This window comes from Calliphora vicina, chromosome 5 (genome assembly GCF_958450345.1).
Source record: "Calliphora vicina chromosome 5, idCalVici1.1, whole genome shotgun sequence".
NCBI classification, from domain to species: domain Eukaryota; kingdom Metazoa; phylum Arthropoda; class Insecta; order Diptera; family Calliphoridae; genus Calliphora; species Calliphora vicina.
Window position 1 is genome coordinate 108065190 of NC_088784.1, and position 24033 is coordinate 108089222.

The 24033-nt window shown below is 30.1% G+C and overlaps 1 protein-coding gene across 1 annotated transcript in view; it reads right to left on the reverse strand.

Moving 5' to 3' along the window:
- Nucleotides 1–13925, reverse strand: part of Sox15 (Sox box protein 15) — a 45523-nt gene extending 31598 nt beyond the window's left edge. Inside the window, exon 1 of the mRNA XM_065513027.1 lies at nt 13831–13925. Coding sequence (XP_065369099.1) covers nt 13831–13925 — 95 coding nt within the window. The remainder of the gene's footprint in view (nt 1–13830) is intronic.
- Nucleotides 13926–24033: the final 10108 nt, after the last annotated feature.

Consider the following 24033-nt stretch of genomic DNA (forward strand, 5'->3'; position numbering starts at 1 on the left):
TCTATGCTGATTTGGCCTACATGGGTTTGTATGTCGAAATTTTTTCATTGGATCATTTATGTTATTTTTAATTATAAACCTAATTGAGGCCATTTACAAAAATTACATACTTTTTTCGATACTTTTATAAAGTCAATGTTTATTTGGCCAACCCCTGTATGCAATTTCTAATATTTTTTGCGATGGAAAAAGTGTGTTGTTCTTAAATGTACACCAAATTTCAGGCAATTACATGAATAACATAATTTTTCCGATAACTTCAAAACGTCCATGATTGTTTGGCCAAACTCTGTATATGTATTCCGAAATTTGTACGACCATTTCTTCAATCACTTATGCAATTCTTCATTTTTGGACAAAATTTCAGGCATTTACATGAATAACCTAATTTGTTCGATACTTTTCAAACGTCCATGATTGTTTGGACAAACCCTGTATATGTAATCCGAAATTTGAATGACCAATTTTTTTTTTCGATCACATATTTTATTCTTTATTTTTGTACTAAATTTCAGCCTACTTTGTTCCCAGATATAAAAGGGTTAACCAATGTTCTAGAAATTTAAAACCGTAAATTAGCAATCCAAAGAAATAATGTAAAATTAACCATTAGAAAATAGGCTACGAAATACATATATTTTTAAGAAATAATTTTAGCAAATTTGTGACCAAAAACAAAATTTTCTCAAAATTCACGAATTTCATTTCGGTTCCCACACTAATCCATAATAGATACAACTGTTCAAATTTGTATTTTTAATCCGCATTTAGCATTTATTATAATTAAAAATCATTTTTTTTAATTTTTTGAAAATCCGTAATTTGGGTTTTGAAATATCATTTGTACAATATAAATTTATTAAAAGTATGTATTGGCCATTGTTAGCTATGCCCTTTTCCCATCTTTCTGGCAACATATGGATTCCGATCCAAAAGAACAACTTATATTTTGAGGCCAGGAACAAATAAAACCAATTTCGAATAATCTGTTCCAAAGTGAGGAGTATCACAGAGAGAACGTTCTGCATTGATCGAAAAAATATTAGTCAGACGGGGCAAGGTCTGGACATAAGGCGGGTAAGGCAAAACTTTGAACCACTTCATTCTAAGTACTTTTTAACAGATATTGCAACATGTGGCCGAGCGTTGTCATGATGGAATGTTACAGTTTTATGTCTGGATATGGTCAGATTTCAGCAGCTCATAATATATAGGACCCTTTTGCTCCCATCAAATACTGAGCATTACATTAGCGCCATGAATGTTTGGATTTGGTGTCGATTTGGCTTGTCGTAATGTATCCATTTTCATTGCAAGTAATGATTCGGTGTAAAAATGATTTTCTTTTATAGCGTTCAAACACATGTTCTCTCTGCTTCAATTCGTATGTTACCCAATTTCCCTGCTTTTGGATTGTTGCTTGTGTAGCTCCCAATGATTTAGCAAGCTCATGTAGACTTTTACAACAATCTTCATGGGGTAATGCTTCCAATTCTTGATCTTCAAACTTTTTTGGTTGGACTGGGCGATATTTGTCTTCTATGTCAAATCACCACTTCTGAGCCGCACAATCTCTCGCACGTTGAAATCGATGGAACACATTCACCATAAGCTTTGGTGATCAATCGATGTGCTTCAACGGCACTTTTTTTAAATTAAAGATGTAAAGCAAAACATCCCGCATATGACGCATTATTGGCACAAAATTCATCATTTTCGAACCAAAAAAACACTTTGTTGTTTATACTATAATGTTCAATTACTAAGTGAGAATAAATGACAGATATGTAACCTATAAAATGACATATAATTTATTAAAAACAAAAACCTCGTTCTATTGTAAATCCCGCATTTTTAAGTCATACACCCAATAACTGATATGCAAAAATAATGTAAAAAAATCACTTTATACATACATAGGCTCATTTTGGCCTAATTAAGTTTAAATTTTTTCACTTTTTAAAATTTTGAAATTTCCTGGTTTTGAAATTCAATTTTATAATATTTAAATTAGTTGACTTTTAAATTTTCATAACTGTTTTTTGTTTTTGAATTGGGAGCACTTTTATAGACGTTAACCCTTTGTCGACCGACGGTACTTATAAGTACCATAACAATAGTAAGCTTACAAAATGAAAACAAAACATATTTTGACTCTTTTTGTCCAAAAGTACTTTGAAGTACACTATTATCTTTGGAATAATATATTTTTTTGGGTATTGGAAACTCGCTTACCCAGAATAACGGCGAATTATTTTATGATCTCATTATGGTGTTTATTTATGTTGTAATGACAGAAAATACTTTTTCGTAAAATACCATAAAATATACTTGTAATAGAAAATTTTATAAAAGTTACAAAACTAATCAATATATTAATGAAATGTAAACACAAATCTATGAGTTTTTTTATCTTTTGGCTGATGCTGACCCAACGGTCAGCCAGGTCCCTTTCGGATCCTTGCAAGTCTATTTCGGTACCCTGCAGGTCCTCCACAAAATTAAAATTTTGTAAATAACTTCCTTACGTCCTTATTTTCAATATTTCATAAAAAAAATAAATAAAATAATTTTCAACGATTTAAGGCCTTGGTCCACAAGGGGTTAAATTTAACTTGACTATGAACGAAATTGTCTATGAACGTTTGCAACAAAACTCGGCTATTATTTTAAATTTTAAATAAATTGTTTGAAAAGTTAAAAGTTACTATTCGGGGAAGGATTATACTAATTGTTTCCATTACTTTCAGTTTTCAATGAATTAGAATTGCAAAAAAATTTTGCGATTTTATAAATTTTGTTTCAGTGTATCTAAACTCACACAATATTAAAGCATTGAGGCAACAACTATGTTTGGCTTTATCACCCACTAACTAATACAAATAAAAGTCATGATGGTCCAAATATGTAAGAAGTATCCGAAGAGTACGAATGAAGAATGATAGATGCCAGAGGTTCAACTAAACACGTAAATATATAAATCATACTAATTTGTTTGTGGTTGTAAATATCTAGTAAATATAAGTTTTAATACTTTCACCAGAAAAAAAATAGCATATTAAGCTAAAGTGCCCTTAAAAGAAAAGGAAAATTAACAAGTATGAAAGTATTGCCGGTTAAGTCCGATCATATAATACCCTACACTGAAAAATGTTTGATTAATCAAATAATTGATTAATTAAAAATTTTATTAATCAAGATGTTAGATTAATCGCACATCCCCCTATAAATCTAATTTGTGAAAGAAATATGTGGGAATGCCTATATAAATCAGATTTTTATGACAAAAAAGTTTCGGGAAAACATTTTCGGACCTAGAGCCCATAGGTCCGATTTCAACCAATTTCTATGTGCCAATAGACCAATATTTTTGGGCTTTACAAACATCAGTACATACTCATAATAACTTCCCCATTATGTTGGTATAGGGTATACAAATAATATTTAAAAGCTTTCTGCTTTTGTTGTAAACACAACTTTAAAATACTAATTTTTAAAGAAAAAATTTCAAGTCTTGTAATTTTGAAATTCAAAACTGATGAAAATTAACAACTAATTTAAACCATATTGAAGATTTTTACTTGACTTATTCCCGGTACAAATTTCCCGGAAATTTTGCCAATTTTTAACTACCCGATTCCCGGGATTTTTAGTCGGGAATCCCGGGAATTAAAAACTGGCGAAAATACAAAGAAAACCAGTTTGAAATCTATTTTTTTCACCAAAAAACCGTGAAATTTCTTTTACATATTTTTGCTTATATGTTTGTCAGTAATAATAGACCGCTTATTATTATTTATATGGGCGTTTTCGTATGAAAATTTAAAAACAGAATTAATTTTTTATAGAATTAATTCTTATTGAGTCATTTTAATTTCTTAAAATTTCTTCTTCAAATCCATAACAAAATAGCTTCAAAAATGTATGAAATGATTAAATTTTCCTTCAATTCAAATCTATTACAAAAAGGTTTATGACAATTTTTTCAATTAATTTTGTAAATGAAAAAACCACACTGAATCAAGAAAAAAAAAGTTAACTCAATTTGAATTAACAAAAATTTATGTGCTGTTTTTCTATGGCGAACGAGTGCTTTGAGTGGACGTTTTATATGTATTTTGTTTTTGTTACAATAACAAAACACATGTTAAATTTCCACTCAAAGTACTCGTTCTCTATAGAAAAACAGCATATTATTCAAAGTTTGAATAAATTCTGTTATTAATTAACTACAAAATTAATTTAGTTTAAACAAAGGCTTTTGAATTAATCCTAAAAATTAAATATTGGTAATGGATTTAAGGAATGAAAGGCTGAAATTTTTCTAATTACGGATTAAGATTTTAGTGAATTAAGCTCAAATTGTATTAATTAATTGGAAGCTCTGATATATAATAGTTATAACACTAAGTTTTTATACGAAATTTGGCTATAATATTAATAATTTAAATTATTATTATATATTTCGGGAATAGTCGGGTACCCGGGAATGTAGAACAAAAATTTCCCGATTCCCGGGAATCAAAAACGGTCGGGAAATTAAAAACCCTAGTCAGAATCTAAAATTAGCCATCAAAGAAAATATGAATGGAAGAATACTTTTTTGTAAACATTCCTTGATGTAAATTTCGGTATTTATAGTGCCCATTGTAACAAATCTTTGGCTTCTTTTGTCGCAACTGCATATTGCTTGCCATACCAAGAACTTTTTGGGAAAATTTTCTCCTTTTGGGTCCTAAAATTTTCTACATCAGCAATTTACCTCGAGCATCAGCAATACACAAAAATCAGGTATATTTTTTTTTTATAAAACTTGACTTTAATTTCCATGCTCTGTTTTTGGCCTCTAAATTTTAGAAGCGTTCCTGTCAGGAACTTTTTGAGCCCTGTATGTTTTTAATTCTGCATTGGCTTTAAATTTTCGTGGCAAATAGTCTGAGTACTGAGCTAATCGGACTGCTTTCCTACCGGATGTGTTAGGAGCTCTTTTGAAAATGCTTTCTAGTTATTGGCTTTAGAAACATCATGTGGACCATTAATTCTACCTGAACTAGGTTTTCTATCAACGGACAAGTTCTCTCGGTGCTGTTTAATAACATTGGAAACAGTTTGACGGCAGACTTTTGATTGTTTAGCCAACTTTTTGTAGGACCAAATTGAGTTTTGTTGAAAATATTTAATAATTTTAGTACGCACTTTTTTCTCGTCACTCATATTAATCAGTTTAATAACAAATGAACATAATAGACATTTAACATAATAACTGACTTGTTTTACAAAGGTAACTTGATCAAAAAAAATCAAATAATACATGGGTTAAAAGTTAAAAGTCAGTCTATATCAGGGATGTTAAAGTTGGTACAATTGTACTTTTTTTGGTACATTTTGACCTTCTAAAGTACCGTGGTACTACCGCGTCTCATTTGGTACAATTTAAAATATTTTATATAAACAACTTTTACAAAAACCACAAGCAATTTGTAAACATAATATCAATATTGATATTGTTAAAGATATTAAAGAAAATTAATTAAATTGTTAGAAATTAAAGATTATTAAAGTCAACCTTAATAACGAAGTGCAATTGGTTCCATAAATTTACTCCTGGAAATGTTATTTCAAGTAGTATTGTACGTCTACTAGTAAAAATGTTCCCGAATGGGAATTGCAAATTTTGATTCAATCAATAACACAGGTAAACAGCAAAAAAGGCGTGAATAACCACTATATAGATTTGATGCACCATTGCTACCTAAAGCTAGGTACTCTGTTCAAAATTTCGTGCGAAATGCTGTCAAACTACATATAAAATATTTGGAATGAAATATATGCGAAATAATTTCGCAAAAGCAGTACTCTGTTTTTATTGTGGAAAACACGTGAAATACATCTGGCAACCTTATTGTTCCACACGAAATAACATACGCAGCACTTCTTTCGCACGAACAGCTAGCTGTCAAACAGCATGTAAAATTGTTCGCATGAAAAACCATAGTTTTTCGCAAATATGAACAGAGTACTAAGCTTAAGTACAAAAATGGTAAAATTTTTCAATTCTATGGAGTCTTTTTTTTTTTAAATTTTTAAGTAAAATTACAAAATTTTGTTAGACGTTTCCTCACATAATTAATGACAACTCAAAAACGGTTAGTCCGATTTTATTAAAATAAATTAGAAAATTTGAGATTTTATAACGGAGTTATAATGACAAATTGAAGCAAAAAATATATTTTTACGTGAAAATAGCAAATTTTTTTGTTTTAAAAAACTCATGAAAAATCGAAACTTTGAGTGGAAATTTTACATTTGTTTTATTATTTTCACGTAATAAATATATTGTTACGAAATTGTACTTGAATTCAAATATAACGATTTTAAGGGCTGATTTAAAAGTAGCATAATGCTTTCAAATAACAGTGCTGTAGTAGCAAACTGTAACATATCTGTGGGCATTATTAGATAAAAGCTTTCAGTTGATTTGATCGTAAGTTGGTAACGCTGTATTCGAATTCGAATATTCAGTTAAAGAACATTGTAGAAAGTAAACCACAGATGGCGTATGTATTAGTAAGATCTAGAATATTCGAATTTTGACCGTTAAAGAACAATCTAGAGTGCAGATGGCAGTGTTATAAATAGTGGCAGAGGTTGCAGTCGTGAGTGAGTTTATCAGAGACGCTTTTCGAATAAACATCAACTGAGTGCCTTAAAGTGTGTTGTGTTTTTAAATTGAATTCGTGTACATTATAAAGTGTGTCTTTATTTCTGCGAATTTATAAACGTGTATAAAAAAACACTGAGTGACTATTTAATTCTGTTGTTGTACATTTTAAATAAATAAAGAGTTGTTACAATTTTCAAACTACTAAACGGCTTTTATTTGCAATCAAAAGTATCCGGTTTATTTAAAGAAAATAAACCAAACGTTTTGAAAAGGTTAAAACGTAACAATATTTTTGTTTGAATTTGGTATTATAACTCCGAAAGTACTGAGCCGATTGAAACGCAATATATATCGTCACCTAATATGCAAAACAACGTATCATCAAAAAATTCGAAATTGATTTTATTATTGATTACGATTCACTACATCATATTACATACATGTGTACAAAATTTTAAACTTTTACTATCAAAAATAACCAAGTTATAACCAAAATTGAAACTAAAGTATCATCAAATACATATATGATTTTCTTAAACAAAATAACGTATACGCTTTGAGTAATTAATTAATAAATCGTTTTTACCTTATTTTAGGTAGTATCCTAATTTGTTTTTAATAAATTTGTTGCAATTGAATATTTTTTGCAGTCTTAATGAAAATTTCATGAAGAACCTTTTTTAGTTTAAAAAAGTAGTTGTTAGTAATTAAAATAAAATAAACATAATAAAATTAAAAATGTATATACTGCTTTTATTTAAAATAAAAAAAATATATTTTTATTTAAGTTTTTATTTTTTCATAAAAATTTATATTGATGATACGTTTTTTTGTTTCAGAAAATAACAATTCAAAAAAACGTAAGCCACGTATCTTAAAGTGTGCTTTGAAAAAATTATTTTTTTTTCATAAAATATATTTCTAGAGTAATGTAATTCAAATTTGAAAATTTTGTTTCAATATCTCAAGTAGTTTTCATATTATATCGTTTTTTGCTTCTCCTATAAACTTATGAAAAGTGATGTTACGTCATTTTGCATTTTAGGTGACGATATGTATGTTAAAATTTGTACATAGCATGGGGAAAATTATTTCAAAATTCAATCAATCGAATGAAGAACATTAACTGCTCAATTTTATGTATATCAAACAAAAAACTAAAATTTTGCGAATATGGGCGAATTCACTTAATTGTGTATAAATTCGAAAATAATGGTTTTTATGATATATTTCTCATGTTGTTTCTATTATACGTGGCTTTGTGATAAAGCATTAAACCTGAACAATTTCTGCCGTTTCGATTTTTCATGAGTTTTTGAATACAAAACTATTAGCTATTTTCACGTAAAAAATATATTTTTCCTAATTTGTTATTATAAATCCGAAACTACTGAGCCGATTAAACGGAATATAGGTTATGTATATTTAAATTTTTTTAAGTTTATTTTAATAATATCGGAGTAACCGTTTTTGAGTTATCATTACTTATGTGGAGAAACTTATAAAAAAGCACAATTTTACTTAAACATTTTTTTTAAAAAATCCTCTACATAGAATTTACAATTTGGACCATATTTGTAGTACTGGACCACAATACATCAAAATTTTGTAGTGGTTTAAAAATCCTCTAAATTTTTTTCCGATTTTGTTGCCTTGTGTAATCAATTTAGAGCTTCAGCTGAAGTCAGTAAAAAATTAAAGCATTTGTAGTTTTTGGTCGGTAGTAGCTAATTTAATCTATGTTAATGTTAAGTTTAGTTTTTTGTGTACAATTGAATTTTTATGTAGATACTTTTTAATAAACTAAAAAAATGGTACCGCGAAGGTCCAAAAAGTACAATTTTTTTTGGAGGGTGGTACAAAATTGAAAACTTCATTTAACATCCCTGGTCTATATATACTTACATTCTTAGAAATATTTTTAGAAAGGAGAGAAACCCACCCTTTTTCTTATACGTACATATATGTAGTAATTTATATGTTGTTAAAATGTAATCCAATTCCAAATATGTTTCAAAATGTTAAATTCAAAGCAGTGATAAAATTTTATTTCTAAATAATGATATTAACATCTATTAATATTCCTATTAAAAAATACACATACTAATATTGATTGCCTAAGAAAATTCAAAATTATCTATTCTGCATTCTAAATGTGTGTAAAAATGTATTAAATCCATTCTAAATAAACCTGTAATTGCATAGAGATACTTTTATGCATATAAACATATTTTAGAATTGTAGAATATTTATGTTGTTATATAAAATGTAAACACACATACATACATATGTACATTAATACTACAATATCTATTTATTATGTTTATTATCTTAAAGATATGTATCTACGCTTTACTTGGATATAATTAAAAAAGGTACAAAAACAACAACAACAACTACATTATGGCTATAAAAACTTCACTTAAAAAATAAAAATACAAAAATAATATAAATAAAACAACAAGCCGCACTTTAAGGTAAAACAAAACAAAAACGGCACAGTACGATAGATTCAAAAATATGCCAAATACACTCGTGTTAATTTAATTACAAGCAGTCGTATTTTTTATTGTCAATAAGTAAAGTAAAAAACTAGCATTTGTCTAAAGCTAATCAGCTGACAACCCAAATCTTTAATGATTTTTGCAAAGTTGTTAAAATAGAATTTAATTCTTATGGACTTTTAAAGTTTGGCTATTTCTAGCAAAAATTCAGGTAATTAACACTTGTGTCACAGAGTTTCATAAAATCTAACATTTTCAGAACTATAGTTTTATACATATATAGTGCCAGAATGTTCTGATTCGTATAATTTAAAACGAAAATAAAAATATCCCCTAAAATTCTTCATAATACTTTGAAATGATTAAATATTTCTCTTGATTTTTTATTTCTAAGCACATCTTAGCTTTGTATGAACAAGAAGTAGTACTTCTGCGTGTAAAATCAGTTGGTGTGAATTACGTTGGCGAGGGTGCCCAAAAGTTAATATTTTAGGATAATTTAAGTGATTAATTACAACTCTGCTACTATAAAGAATTGCCCTCTGCATTAGTTTTATGAATTAAAATCAAGATGAACGGTTAAGCTAAAATGTATTGGTTCACTAAATGATTTAAGTTTTAAATTATATTACACCGAGATGCTGTTTTACAATGATTTTAATTTTTGTCAAATAAAATATTAGGATAAAGTTTGCTAAAAACTTACTATTGCATTCAGTTTTGAAAACTTTAATTTTCAAAGAACTTAGCTAAATGTCCAAAAAGTTTTATATTTTATGACGATCATTCCAAAATAAAATTGTTTAATGGACATAATTTATAAAAAAATGTACTTTTGGGCAAAATATAAAAAAACTAAAGTTAAAAGCTTTAAAAGTTTAAAAAGATGTATGGGAAATTATTCCGAAAAGCACTTTAACGAGCATAAATCTCTTAAAAATGTTGGAATCCAAACATATTTCAACATTAATAAATTTCATATAGACATAAATCACATGACCTAATTTCATTTTGATCGATCCATGATTGGTCATAGTTCCGAAAATCATTCACGAAAATAAATTATTGAAATTAAAAAAAAAAGTTTTTGATCATTTACTCAGTGTAGGGTATTATATGGCCCATGCTTTCTTAAAAAAAAATTTGTGAAAAAATTTTGTGAAATTTTCAAGTGGTCCTTAAAAAATTTTAAAACTTATTTTATAGACAAAAAACTCAATTAAATTCATGTCTATTGCATATAGTATTATTTGAAAAACTGATTTTTTTTAATTCATTCTAATTTTTTCAGTTTTCAAAGCTGTTGCAGTTTTCATCAGTTGCATATGTATTAAACGAAGCATAATTATTTCAGTTGTTAACAGTTGGTTTTGGGTCTAATTTTATTTATAAAGGACTGTTTAAAAAACTAAAAAAAATTAAATCACCAAAATGTGATCTTCAAAATTTAGCACCTCATAACTTTTTACTGGATGACTACTGGGCAGTATTGGTCGTCCATATCTGATGAGAAAAATTATACAATTTTAACTTTTTTATTATTTTTTCAGAATAATGAAATAAATAATAGCGTTAAATAAACTGTTTGACTTAAATTCCATTTGCAATTTCTTTCCTATCATAAAAACCATTAATCTGGTTTCTAATTTAGAAAATCTGTTTACGTTAACACTTTAAATAAATAATGAAATTTAATCCTTATTGTTTTGCCATTCTATCTCAATTTTGTGGACGCTACTATAATATACATAGTATGTTAAGAATTGTACATTAAATCCTCGCAAATTTGAAATTTTTTAATAATTAAGGAGTCTAACTTTAGCAATTATTTTATATCTTTTACGAAATATTGTCATATGCTACAATTTTCTATGAAATTAGTCAATATTTTAAAAAAATGTTATCAAAGTTTATCAAAAATATGTTCAAATAAGCTTTTGAAAATATATTCCGTTAAAAATCCAAGAAGTTAAAGAAAGCCGAAAGCGGTCGAGTTTGCTGCAATGAAAAGACCGATTGACTGGTTTTCTGTTTCGTTTTTTAATACTCTATTACAGACCTTTGATTCTGGAATTTTGCAATTTTCTTGCTAGTAACGTCATTGACACAAAATTATTTGTTAATTTTTCAAAATCATAAGGATATTTTTGTCCATTTTGTTCATACCTATATAAAAAAGGACATTTAATTAAACCATTAACGCCGGATGAATAGAAAAATACCCAAAAATAGAGCTGTTATAGAAAAATTCTAAATAGGGCCAGATCAGAGGAGAATATGATTGCTTAAGGAAAAATTGGTTGTGTTGGTGGTGAATCAGCTGGTCAAAAGTCGTCAATTTTACAAATTCAAAAAATCTGAACATAAATCCAGAAAATCCCCTTGGTATAGCTTGGTATCTCCTCTATTTTAAGAAATTATACTCCTCTGGGTAGGTCCACTTACAGGTATGATTTCTAGTGGGTATGAAATACACACTTCGACATTAACGAGTTCTAAATATATGAATATGAATTTTATTTCATATTTATTGAGGTGTACGTAGCAGATAATTGATAATCTAGGGCAATGATTTTGAGGAATTTTTACCCTTGCTTGAACAACATTCACATGAAAATTCAACTGTAAGTATTTTTATATATATTTGCTTATTTCCAGAGTTTTTTATACTTTCCAATGTCTTTGGAAATTTTAATTTTGCATACTACAATATCAATTTCACTTCAGATACTAATGGACTAAGTCCTTTTTATTTCGATGAACTAGTTTAGAGACTCTTTGGTATGAATAGGATTATAAACTAGTTTAAGGGCCTGTTTTAGTAAATGCGAACGAACATTTTCTTTCTTAATTTTTTATATTGTTTTCAATATAAAATAAGAAAGGAAATGTTCGTTCGCATTTTGTGAAACATGCCTTAAACTAGTTTATAATCCTGTTCGTTTATTTCTAATTTTCAGGTTGTTATGTTAAAAAAGAAATACATATGTATGTAATTTAGAATCCATTAACGACGAAGTGGGTAGAAAAGGTGTATCAGATATAAATAAAATATTCATATCAATATACGAGAGTGTGTCAAAAAGTCCATGCCTTTTTCAATGAAACACAGAATTTTAAATAAAAACCTAGTTTTCTTTGAGCTCTATGCACTTTGTCCAACGTTTATTCAATTTTTGTATCCCTTCCAAAAAATAAGATTTTATCGTTGGAGTCAAATGTCTTTCCGCCGCGACATTTCTTCAGGTTTGGAAACAAGAAATAGTCACTCGGGGCTAAATCCGCAGCATAGGGCGGAAGAGGGAAGCATCTCGTAGCCTAATTCATGGATTTTAACCATGGAAACTTCACATGTGTGTACCCTTTTGTGCATTCGATTGTAAGCAAACGCGGCCGGGCGCGGCAGCCTTCTCGCGGAAAGCTTTCTCATACCCAAGTGATAATTTAAAATTTAAACCACTGAGCCATGTGAAATGCCAATGGCTCCCACAATCGCTCACACTTTCAATCTCCGAACGGCCAACACCATATCGTGATCCTACTGGGCGTCCAGAAAGTTCGGCAGTTTTCAAGCTTTTTTACCACTGAAATTGATAGTGCAAAGTTTTCGTGGTATTTATCAGGCTTATTTGAGTTTTTTTTCGCAAAAAATATAGCTTAATGAGCAGACGAAATTCACTTTTCTCCAATTTCTCCTCAAGTACACGCAGAGAAAAAATATAATTGGGCATGGTATATATTATATTATAGTCACAGTAACTATTTACATGATTGTGGTAACCATAATATGGTTAATTTATGATGCACATGATTGTATCAACCATTTATATGGTTACAGTAAACAAATATATGTTTGTGGCAACCATATTTATGATGAATAATTTTATGATAATATGTTGTTCTCAGATTATGATAAGCCTTAAGCCGAGAGCAACATAATATGATAAGTCCTTCATCATATGAATGGTTGTCTCAAACATATATTTGTTTACTGTAACCATATATATGGTTGATACAATCATGTGAATCGTAAATTAACCATATTATGGTTACCACAATCATGTAAATGGTTACTGTGACGATAATATAGTTAAAAAACTTGTAACAATATTGAAATGGTTACAGTAACCAGCCCAACTATATTTTTTCTCCTCAAGTAGGGAGGTAGTTTGCTATCAATGACTGTCAAACACAAACTATATGACGTTCAAATTTTAACAGGACAGATGCCTGTTGACAGGAGCAGTGTTTCCCATTCAGCTAAGAGCAGGGAAATTCAAAAAGGATCGGACTTATTGACACAACCTAGTAAATACCTTTAATACTGTTTGTATGAAATTTCGCCAAAATCGGACAGCGAGTTAATTTAGGTAACCTTGAGCTACAGTGTCATCACATTTCTAAGTCTATTAAAAAAGGGAACGATAAAAAAGTCGTGTTAAAATATTCCCAAAGTGGTCAACTTTTTAGAACCGTCTACTATGACAAAGTTAACCACAAACGTTTTAACCAAAAACATAAAGTTTGTTGCGTTTAATTAAATTTGGCTGAATGTATAAATGTTTGACTATACATAAGTAATAATAAAATTAAATTAAGAAGAAAAAAATATAAATAAATAAAAAATACACTATCATGGGAAAAATGTAAATATTGTATTACTTGTAATTTGTTAGTAGATGTTGTTGTTGCTGCTGTTGTTGTTGTTGCTGCTGCTGATGATGATGTGGATGTTCGTGATCATATGAGGGTTCCATTTTACGTCGTCGTTATTAACGTTGACTTTGCAACGGTATATGTAGTAGTGACTGACTGAATGACTGCCTGACTGTCACTGGTGATACGGTTGGTGATGGGGGTAGTGGTGGTGACAGCAATAGCAGCGTTAATAAAAATAATGAAAACTTTAAGACGGACCAAAAAAAAGGTTGAAAACTTTGTTTAAAATAACAATTTTCTTCTTTAGAGTCTTTGTAACCCTCTTCTTCTTGATATTTTAGTTTGTTTTCTTTGATTCGATGTTGTAGTTGTTGCTGTTGTTTATAAGGTGGTTGTAAATATAATAATGATATTGTTGTTGTTGTTATTGTTGTTGCAATAGTTAAAGAAGTTGATAATTGTGATGACGATGATGATGATGGTGTTGGTGGTAGTTGTAGTGATGTTGGTAATAATAGTAGTTGTTTTTGTATTTGTAGTTGTTGTGGTAGGAGTATTAGGGCCAAAAGCATTTTGTTCAATGTTGCATTTTTTCCGTTAGATTTCCCTTCCAACAACTAAAACCCAACAAGTGTTTTCCACAGACACAGATACACACACACACTAGTAAACACTTGCTGCACTTACAAACATTTACACTAATGTAAAAAAAAAATGTATCACAATCACAAATGTGGGGAGTTTCTAGAGCTCTTTTATTTATTTTGTTATTTTTTCCCACAATTCATTTTTGTTATTTTTTTTCTGAAATTTCAAAACACTTGTAGAAAAGAAAATCTTGAGCTTAGTTTTCCTTTTTTTAGCTTTTCTTTAAGCCAACATAAATGATAGAGTTTTTTTATACATATTTTGTGATTTCCCTTGTTGTGTAAATACTTGAGATTTTGTTTTCACAATTTCATATCTTTAATTAAATTTTGTTATTTGAACACTATTTTTGTACACTTTTGAATTTGATCAATTATATGTTCTTTTGAATATTTATTTTTATTAATTTATTACCATTGTTATTGAGTTAATCTAAAATTAGTTTTTTTATTAAAATTCTTATTAATATATTTCTTTTATATATACACTTTTTGCAAAAAACCCAAGATGTTTAGATATCGTTAACCCATGTCGTATCCTCTTTGAAGTTTCTTTCCATGGTCGGCTACCGTTAACCCTAAAATATCCTTTCACCTCGACTACGTTTAACGTTAAAATACTGTTACCTAAATAATCGAAAATACTGTTACCTCTAAATACCAAACCCAGAGAAAATATTCAAATGGCGTCAAATCATATGGACGAGATGGCTGGATTCATTTCTTGAAATTATTCACATGTGGCACCATCCCGCTAAAACCACTTGTCTGCAATATTAATGAATTCCAATTGAGGCAAAAGTTAGTAAGCAGGCCTCAATTGTATCAATTGTATAAAATGCAACTGAACATTTTACGCACCGGTAACAATTAAATGGGCGATGTATTTTAATAAATATATGGGGGATTTCATGTCAAGTGAACCAACTTTTGAAATCGAAGTCTTCCGATCGGAATGAAATTTATTTTGATAGATATTTAACTCGCATTCCACTAAGTGACCAAAAAAGGTATTGAAGGAAAACATCAAAGCTTTCTTTTGAGAAAAAAAACCCATTTTGAAAAACAAGTTTTTGATTTCGGAAAAAAAAATGTCAAAATTTTTTTATTTATTTTTTCGAAAGCTTGAAGAAATAGCCATCTAAACTCTTTTGTACACATTTTGCTAAGAACAAAAGGTAATAAGTTAAATGAATTAGAAGAAACACCAGTTTGGCCAAAATTTTAAATTTTGACACCTCCTCCCCCCCTAACTCAGAGAGTTCTTGACCTATCTTGTTAGAAAATTGTGTCTGAATTACTATCTAATAGAACTTGGTACAAATTTCATCCCGATCGGAAGACATCGATTTCAAACATGAAATCCCCCATATTTATTATAATCTGTGAAGAAATTTGAGATTTTTTTATTATTTAAATAGTTTAAGGACGTCAAAATAACCATGCTGTCATTTGTTGCATATCTGTAAGTCTGCTTTTACACACAGCAAGTTTACTTGAAGCAAGTCTCTTCGATTCCCTTTTAAACTTGCTCGACTGTTTACACACAGCAAGTCTGTGTTCAATTTTGTATGTCAAAACCTAATAGACGCCATAGTAAAAATGAGAAAACAAAAGAGAATTGAAGAGACTTGCCAGTACAAGCAAGTTTGTACCCCTCTTCTTTCTTCTTGCCTCTCTCTCCTATAAACTCTAGACTTGCGCAAGAAAACTTGCCCTGTGTAAAAGCAGACTAATCAATTTTTTTAAATTTCTTTAAAAATCTTGAAAAAATTAAGCTACACATTTCAAAACTTTGAATTTGATTATTTTTCACGACATGTCGGCTTGAGAATTAGGAAAATAGTTTTTACATATTAGTTTGCAGTTTATTAGATATAAAATAATGTTATTAGAAACTAATTTTGACGAATATTACGAATGATATTGGCCAAAAACAAAATAAATTCAAGGTAAAAATTAAAAATTTCAAAATTGAAACTAAAACATCTTTTAAAGTCCAATAACTTAGAGGCCTCCTGTACGATTTCTTTATACATAATTTTGCAATCGGACCAGTAGTTTAGAAGAGACTTATTTATTATCAATTTTCTTTCGGGCCGTATTGGAACAGACTTATCAAGTTGAACTTTCGTGAAGGAGACAAATGAAAATATATTCATAAAAACATAACTCTGTTCATTTTATCTGTTATTTATTCTCATTTAATTATTGAACATTATTGTGTAAACAACAAAGTTTTTTTGCCAACGAATCGTCTTATGCGAGACGTTTTGCTTTACTTTTATAATTTGAAAAATATCGCCACTGGAGCACACCATAGCTTATGGTGAATGTGTTGCATCGATTTCAACGTGTGAGAGATGGTCTGTGCGGTTCAGGTAATTTTGACACGGAAGACAAAAATCGCCCAGGCCAGCCAAAAAGGAGTTACTCCATGAAGATTTTTCATAAACTCAACAAGAGCTTGCAAAATCATTGGGAGCTACTCAAGCAGCAATTGAATTGAAGCCGAAAGACTTTGAAAGACGATTTTGCATGTCCAAAATGATGCATGAACGCTTATAAAAGAAAATCATTTTTGCACCGAATAATTACTTGCGATGAAAAATGGATCCTATACAATAACCCGAAGCGTAAGAGAAAGTATGTGAAGCTCGTCGAACCAGTCGAATCGACAGCAAAGTCAAATATCCATGGCGCTAAGGTAATTCTCTGTATTTGGTGATAGCAAAAGGGTCCTATCTATTATGAGCTGCTGAAATCTGACCAGACCATCACAGGGAACCTGTATCGAATGCAACTGCTTCGTTTGAAGCGAGCATTGGCCGAAAAATGCCCTGAATATGGGGCCAGAAATGTAACCGTAATATTCCATTATGACAACGCTCGGCCATATGTTGCAATACCTTTTAAAACCAATTTAAAATGAAGTGGTTGCGAAGTCTTGCCTCCCCCGCTTTATAGTTCAAACCGTGCACCGTCCGACTACTATTTTTTTCGATCGAAGCAGAACGCACTTTTTGCTATACACTTCACTTTGGAACAAAGTGTTCGAAATTGGCTTGATTCCTTCTTTGCTTCAAAAGATGTGCTGTTCTTTTGGCTGGGAATCCATATGTTGCCAGACAGATGGGAAAATGCAATACCTAACAATGGCCAATCCTTTGAATAAATTTATATTGTACAAATGTTTCCAAATAAAGGCTACAAATTTCAAAACATCCCTCATTTTTAAGTCATACTCCCAATTTCTATATTCATGAACATTTTGGTATTAAAATTTAGCAATATTGGTTCATGCAAAGTTGAGATACAAAAAACAAGATTACCCAGAAAAAACTGGTTATTTTGAAGGAAACCTATTTAATAAATTCTAGTGATTTGATAAGTAAGTGCAGGATCAAATGGGCAAATAAAAAAATGGACAAATTTTACATAGAACTTTTTTCTTCGTATAGCGACGATATTTTTCACACGCGTTAACGACATCCAACAACTCCAATTTTTTGCAGAACATGTATTTCCAGGAATAGAAATAATTATAGATTCTATCATATGCCAACATCAAACAACTCCAATTTCATTTGAACTGAAAATATTGTGAAGATTTCCTCTTTATTTTGCATAGTCGTCGAATAATACAGTCTTAATGATCAAATTTTGAGGTTTGTGTAACAAAAATTGTTTGCTACAACCGAATCAAAAAATCTAAAAGAAAGCTATTACCAATAAATTGGTTGCCAAAAGCTTTAATTTGCTATAAATGTTTATAATAAATAGCTAAAAATAGCGTTACAAAATCACTGACCAAAGGGTTAGCCATCGAATAAATCCATTGAGTGCTGAACTATTATATTAAGAACATTCAGAAGAAAATTTTTAGAATTTTCCCAAAATTTTAAAGCATTAAAAAGAAAATCATTCCCAATATTTTATAAATAAATTTTACTATAGTTTTTTTAAAACTTTTACATTTTTTATATTGTATTAAAATGAGTCATGTTCTTTGTTGTTTGAAATGTTGACACTAATTGTTCACACTATACATTTAATTGTAAAAATGTGTAAATAAGTTTAGAACGTTTTTTTAAATATTTCCATGAATATTTTATTAATTTCTATGGTGTTGGAAATATTTATAAATTTTGGCTTTCAATTAATTGCACAATTTTTATTATTTTTCTTTATTTTTTTTATATTAAAATCATTCTTTTGGAAAATCTTACTTCATTATACATATATTCATATTTAAACATGTTTTATAAAAACGTTTTTATTTATTTTCAAAAATCTTTATGTTAATACGATTTTTCATTATTTTTTTTTTTTTGTTGTTCAGTTTTAAATTTTTTTACAATTTGAATACTAAATTTCGAAATCGCAGTGGTTTTGGGTGGTATGACGACGACGACAACATGTAGTAATAATCAGAGAAAAAAACGCGTTTAAGATTGCGGAACGTCTTGCAAAGACTAATGAACGTATCTGGTGCTTAAAATCAAGGGCTCTGCAATTTACATGCCTTTGTTGCAAGACACCACCACCGTTCGTTCGTTTGTTCATACAACAACACTATTGTATCTATACTCTTGGGAAAGTACACATACAGCAATACAATTCAAACGTATGTATACGAATACAATATTATTATAAGTATTTCTATAAGATACAATACAATACAACGCAACACTTAAGTTTTATTTTTTGTTTAATTTTTTTTTTTTGCTTTTAAGTTTCTTAAAAAGATTGTTTTTAGAGGCGAAACGAAAACTTGCACTTTATTTACAGTCAAAGCAATCAAGCTAAAAATCAAACGACCGCACAGGCGAACCAACGAACGAACGTACAAACGACACAACGTGTATTTAAACTAACAAGCGAGCGTTCTAAAATAATCTACAACCGTACGACCACACCGTCAGCGTTAAACAGAGAAGAGTGAATTTGGTTTTAGCCTGGCTTATAAAACAAACTGAAACTAAACTTATTCATATTATAAACATTTTCATGAGACTGAGGTCGATCGACCTGAGCGACCGTAGCCAGTATGTGTTGCATGCATCTCAATGTTGTTAGCCAGTCAACTCTTTACCCCCAACACCACTCACTACCACCATCGCAACAAGAACAACAACAACAGCAACTTTCAGATACTCTCATTTGTGAAACGAACTTATTTTCCCACACATTTGGTGTTGCCACATAGAGGCAAGATTTGTTTAATTTGTTTAGGGATCATAGAAGCCAAAAACTCCTCGACGAAAGGTATTTATTATATTGTGTACACAGAGAAAAGAGATTCGTGATAGCAACCGAATTTGTTGCCAATCGAATGATTCTGTCTTAGTGACCGAATTTTACAGTTGTGGCTACAATATTTTGGAAGGGGCAACTAAAGTTTGGTTGCCTCAACTGAAATTCTTCTTTATCAACTGACTTTCTGTTGTTAGAACTGAGAAATTCTATGTGTGCAACCGAATCATTCGGTTGCTATCACGAATCTGTTTTCTCTGTGTATAAAAAAATGTAAGAAAGCTATGTATGTATGTCTGTGCCGAATGTTCTATGCGCTTCAGCAAATTGTTTTCAATCTTTATCTTAAAGTAATAAAGATTGAAAACAATTTTGTTATACACCAAAAATGAGCTATTTTCTCAAATTTTTAGCTTTTATTTTGAAACATTTCAACAATATTATTTTTTTAAAAGTATTGGTCATTATTAGCTATGACCTATTCCCATCTTTCTGACAACATATGGATTCCGAGCCAAAAGGACTGATCATCTTTTGAGGCCATGAACGTATCAAGCCAATATCGGATACTCCATTCCAAAGTGAAGTGTATCCCAGAGAGATCATTCTGGATCGATCGAAACAAATAGTAGTAGGACGAGGGACGTTCTGGACTATAAAGCCGGTGTGGCAAAACTTCCGAAATACATCATTCTAAATACGTTTTAACAGGTATTGCAAAATATAGCCGAGCGTTGTCATGATGGAATATTACGGATACATGTCTGGCCCCATATTCGGGACGTTTTTTGGCCAATGCTCGCTTCAAACGACACAGGTTCCCTGTTATCGTCTGATCAGATTTCCGGTGCTTATAATAAATAGGATCATTCTGCTCCCACCAAATATAGAGCATTACCTTAGCGACATGGTAATTTGGCTTTTGCATCGATTCGGACTTCACATACGATTTCTTACATTCGAGTTATCCATTTTTCATCGCAAGTAATGATTCGGTGCTAAATCGTCTTTCAAGGTCTCTCGGCTTCAATTCGTATGGTACCCAATTTCCCTGCTTTTGAATTAATACTGCTGCTCGCAAACGTTTTGAAATAACTGATTAGTAACTCCCAATGATTTTGCAAGCTCTTGTTGAGTTTTACAAACAATCTTCATGGAGTAATGCCTCCAATTCTTAGTCTTCAAACTTTTTTGGCTGACCTGGGTTATCATTGTCTTCCGTGTCAATATCACCACTTGTGAAGCACACAAATCATCTGTAGCACATTGAAACCGATGAAACACATACGCCATAAGCTTCTTTTTTCCAATTAAATAAGTAAAGCAAAACTTCATATGACTCTTTGGAAAATGGTAACTTAGTTCATAAGTTCTTAGTATACTTCTATTGTGAATTACTCCAACGATAACAATTTTATAGCCAACCATATAAAAACGAAAGATCCACCACTTACATGAGGTTATTCATTCTACATACTATTAAGACACTTTATCTCCCTGATAAAGCAGAATATATCCTGCAAACATCAATATCTGACAATACAATATGCATTACAGTTTCTAGATCCTCTTCTTTGTGGTCTCATCTTCTAGTCCTGAGCAGGATTTTCTCCACAATAACTCTGAGGTGATATATGATATACTTATTTGTGATATATTGTTTGTTAACACAGTCACCATTCTTCTGGCAACTCTAATTTACTTGATCATTAAAGCTCTCTGTTTGAAACTTAACTCTAAATTGCTCTCTCTCCCACGTTCTCTATTACTGAGTTGAAACAACCTTTTTCAAAAAAATTAAGATCAACAAGAGTTTTGGGAACCCTCTTGTGATCATTAAAGCGTGACTGACAACAGTACCAGTACTTTTTCCTGTTAGTTGCTACTATTTTTCTAAAAGGGAAATCCGCTGTAAGTTTCAAAAAGTAAAAAACAAAAAAACTAAAACAAACACATTAATGCGTATGTACATTCATTGAAACAATCTCAACATTTTAGCGGGCGAAAAAAAAACACAAACAGCAATGCATTGCATTAGAATCAATTAAAAATATTTATTAATGACAGCAAATTTATTAGACTTTTTAAATTTGTTTTACTATATCGTCACTTAAGTTTTGCAAATTAACGTAACATCATTTTAAAAATCTTACGAGGTGAAAGACAATAAACCATTTCACAGATATATGTAAATTTAGTTTCTACTATGGTTTCTCCTATTAATTATAAGAAGCCTATTTATATGTAAATTTGGTACTTTTCTGAAGTATTTTCCTAATTACTTAATTTTGGTGTTATTTTATTTTGCATATGAGGTGACGAATAGGCATATCTTAATAACCAAATAGGTTAACTTCAAAAAACATAAAATTGAAAATGAAATCAAGATTGGCTAATGAATCAAAATGGCAATGGTATGATCATTAGTATTATTTCGTTAATAAGCTTATTTTGGCAACGATATTTCATTGATAACCATGTTCAAAATTGTTAATAAAATTTAAAAAATTAAAAAGAAAGGTGGCATTTTATTGGATGTATGACTTAAAAATGAGGGATTTCCAATATCTTTCGCGTATCTTTTGAACGTGGTATTTGTTTTTAATTATTAATACGTAATTTTTAAGAATAAATATCTGTCATTTATTCTCATTTATTTATTGAAAAGTTTACAAAACAGTTCCAACGTGCGAGAGTTGGTTTGTTGGTTCAGAAGTGGTGATTTTGAGACAAAGATCGCCCAGGCCATCCAAAAAAGTTTGAAGACCAAGAATTGGAGGCATTACTCCATGAAGATTGTTGTAAAATTCAACAAGAGCTTGCCAAATCATTTGAAGCTACTCAAGCAACAATTTCAAAATGTTTGCTGGCACCAGGATTCATCCAAAAGCAGGGAAATTGGCGAAATTATGTTTGAACGCTATAAAAGAAAATTAATTTTGCACCGATGAAAAATGGATCCATTATAATAACCCGAAGCGTAAGAGATCATATATAAAGGCCGACCAACCAGCCGAATCGATACCAAAGCCAAATATCCATGACGCTAAGGTAATTCTTTGTATTTGGTGGGAGCAAAAGGGTCCTATCTGTTACGAGCTGGTGAAATCTAACCAGACCATCACAGGGAACTTGTACCGAATACAACTGATTCATTTGAAGTGAGCATTGGCCGAAAAAAACCCAGAGTATGCGCCCAGATATGAAACTGTAATATTCCAATACCTGTTAAAAACTATTTATAATGAAGTGGATGTTAGATTTAGACCCGTCTGGCTACTATTTCTTTCGATCGATGCAGAACTCTCTCTGGGAAACGCTTTACTTCAGAACAGAGTATCCGGATTCGTTCTTGGCATCAAAAGATGAGCAGTTCTTTTGGCTCGGAATCCATATGTTGTCAGAAAGATGGGAAAAGATCACAAATAACAATGGCCAATACTTTGAACAAAAATTTATTTTACAAATGTTTCAAAATAAAATTTCAAAACTTGAAAAAATCTCGCATTTTTAAGTCATACACTTAATATTTATATAGATAATTAGTAGACAATCGAGATAATTTTGGAAAATTAATTTAAAAAAAGTTTTTCAAATAAAATTATGGTTAACGATATCTCGTAAACGATGTGTTTTTGAGTAGTTTTGTATTTACATGTGTTCGTAGTTGAATGGGGTTTAGTAGCTGGCCCGCCAAAGTTTATAAAAAATATAAAAAATTCCGTCCTATACCTTTTCAGCTCGACTAACGTTACTTCTAAGCAACTGTTACCGAAATAACTGCAAATGCCGTTTCCGATATAATCGTAAATACATACCGCTTTCGCTATTCTATACACAATTTTAAGTTATGAAAATAATTGAGTTTAATGTAATTTACAAAATGCCTTGCCTTATTATTAATTTCTGTAAACTTTATTAATCATTTAAGTCTGACCGAAATTAACGTTCTCATTAAAATACCGTTACCGCTAAATTATCGTCACCGATTTTTATATGAAAAACCTACAATCCTAAAATCGGCTGTAGATCCTTAAATAGTAAAAATAACGAAAATCTGTGATCAACTCTATTTTCCACCAAAAATCGATTTTTATATTAAAAACCTAAAATCGGCCGTAGATCCGTAAATAGTGGCCCAATCGTAAAAATAATGATAGTCTGTGATCACCTCTATTTTCCACCAAAAATCGGTTTTTATATGAAAGATCTAAAATCGGCTGTAAATCAAAACGGTTAAATGGTAACGGTAACGCCAATTTGAGATATTTTCATATTGGCGTTAACCATTTAACCATTTTGA